At 47.0% G+C, this 1985-nt stretch overlaps 1 protein-coding gene across 1 annotated transcript in view; it reads left to right on the plus strand.

The window, feature by feature from the left end:
* Positions 1-1985, plus strand: part of ckap2l (cytoskeleton associated protein 2-like) — a 16113-nt gene that overhangs the window by 6711 nt on the left and 7417 nt on the right. The window contains exons 4-5 of the mRNA XM_013999495.1: positions 320-1428; positions 1514-1709. Of these exons, the coding sequence (XP_013854949.1) occupies positions 320-1428; positions 1514-1709 (1305 nt within the window). The remainder of the gene's footprint in view (positions 1-319; positions 1429-1513; positions 1710-1985) is intronic.

Raw genomic sequence — 1985 nt, forward strand, 5'->3', positions numbered from 1 at the left:
CCTCTCTATCAAGAATGAGAACATCCTCATCTCTGAAAGAGTGACCGCTGGCCTGTAAATGAGTGAAAACTGCAGAGTTCTGGCCATTAGATGTGTCTAATTTAACTACAGTGCTTAAAAGTCTGACTTTTGCCTGAAACTCTCAGACTGAAGAAGACTCTTGGAGAAGAGACGAAACGTTTCATTAGAGAAGAACCCGTCCAGAAGACCTATACAATTTTTTTCTTTTTGATGTTTTTACCTGGATTACTGAGATGCATCAGGACACTCGAGGTTAGATTTATTTTTCCATTGTTTTTATACATTTTTGTTTCTACAGGTTGTTACTGGAAAGGAAAACAAAAGCTCAGCCGACAAATTTAAAGACTCAAAAGGTCCAACTTTGATCGCTCAGTCCAGTCAAAACCCTGTCAGAAGTGCGTTTGGTGTCTCTAACACAGTAAACGTTAGAGGCGGTACACAAAAAGGAAAAGAGAACACTGTTCGTTCATCATCGAGCATCGCCCCACCACAGCCGAAACCTTATCAAAACCCACTTCTTAGGAAAACGTACACTGTGGTTGTTTCCAAACCCAACGCGACTGCAGCCGGCACCCTGAAGAAGCCGACGATCGTAAGAGGTCACGCTTCAGGCCAAGCATCTTCAGCCGCAGCGTCTACAGCCGGAGCAAAGTCAAGTTTCCAATGTAACCTTAACTCAAACTGCACCACGGCTCAAACAGCCGGCAGTCGGATCAGCATGGGCCCGCTTGTCAAAACAAAAACAGGACTCACCCCTGCCGTCATCCAGCCCAGGAATACAAAATCAGATCTGCCACGACCCAGTGCCGCGTCACGTAAAACTATCAGCACTGCTTCTGTTGTTAGGAAGGTGCAGGCCTGCAGCACAGCTTCAGCCTCCCTCCGCCAGAAACCTGCTTTAAATTCAACGGCTGGAGCTAAAGTTCAACCTCAGAACAAGTCCAACCCCAAACCGACTCTAGATAAACAGACTCTGCCAGCTTGTAAGAGTCAGCATTCAGGTGGGCTGAGGGTCACCTCTGCCTCCTTTAAGGCCAAAGCACCACCAGCGAGGCCAGAAGGGAGGGCTTTAACCAGTATGTCCATAAAGGTAACATCTGGTGCCGCTCCACAAGCTGCCTCAAGGACAAACACATCCAGTTCCACAACTGGCAGCAGGCTGAAGCCGACGGTTGTGACCCAGCCAGCAGGGAAAACCAAAACAAATAAAGAGACAAGTTCTGCAAACGTCCTTCCACCACGAGCACCTCCAAAATGTGCGGTTGCACCGATACTGTCCCAGACCGAACCGCAGCCTTCCAGGTCCGTCAGCATCACAGGCCGGGCCGCGGTCACAAAGACACCGAAGGTCACAGCCAAGGTTCCTCAGACCGAAGGAAAGAAGACGACTGCCCAGGAGGAAAGACTGTAAGTAGAACTGAACATTGATTAGCTGCCTGCCTGTTGGGAGGGAAAAATAAAAACCTAACCTGCATTCGGGTGTCTAATCCAGGAAAAAACTCAAGGAGTGGCGAGAGGCTAAAGGAATTTCTTACAAACGACCTCCAATGCCGGTGAAAACTCCGGTCAGGCGTGCCGTGTCTGTAGCTCAACCGTTCTGGGTTTCCATGAAGGCCGAGGAGGACGCCCGTTCCCTCATCCAGGCTGTGGACAGAACCCTCGCTGACTGCATCAAACTGTTGGCCGAGGTACGTCTGAGATGCAGCCCGACCCGTATGTTGAACATTAAGTAAATAGATTGTAGCAAAGCCCTCCATGAAGCTCACTGCAGTTTTTGATGGATTGATTGAGACTTCATAATTTAAAAACAAAATAAATTCTGTATACAATAAAATATACAAATCACAAAATAAAAGGCAGAAGAAATAAATCTTATACAGTGGTTTGCAAAAGTATTCATACCCCTTGAACTTTTCCATATTTTGTCACATTACAACCACAAACATAAATATATTTCACTGGAA

Source organism: Austrofundulus limnaeus, unplaced genomic scaffold (assembly GCF_001266775.1).
Source record: "Austrofundulus limnaeus strain Quisiro unplaced genomic scaffold, Austrofundulus_limnaeus-1.0 Scaffold8, whole genome shotgun sequence".
In the NCBI taxonomy this organism is placed as follows: domain Eukaryota; kingdom Metazoa; phylum Chordata; class Actinopteri; order Cyprinodontiformes; family Rivulidae; genus Austrofundulus; species Austrofundulus limnaeus.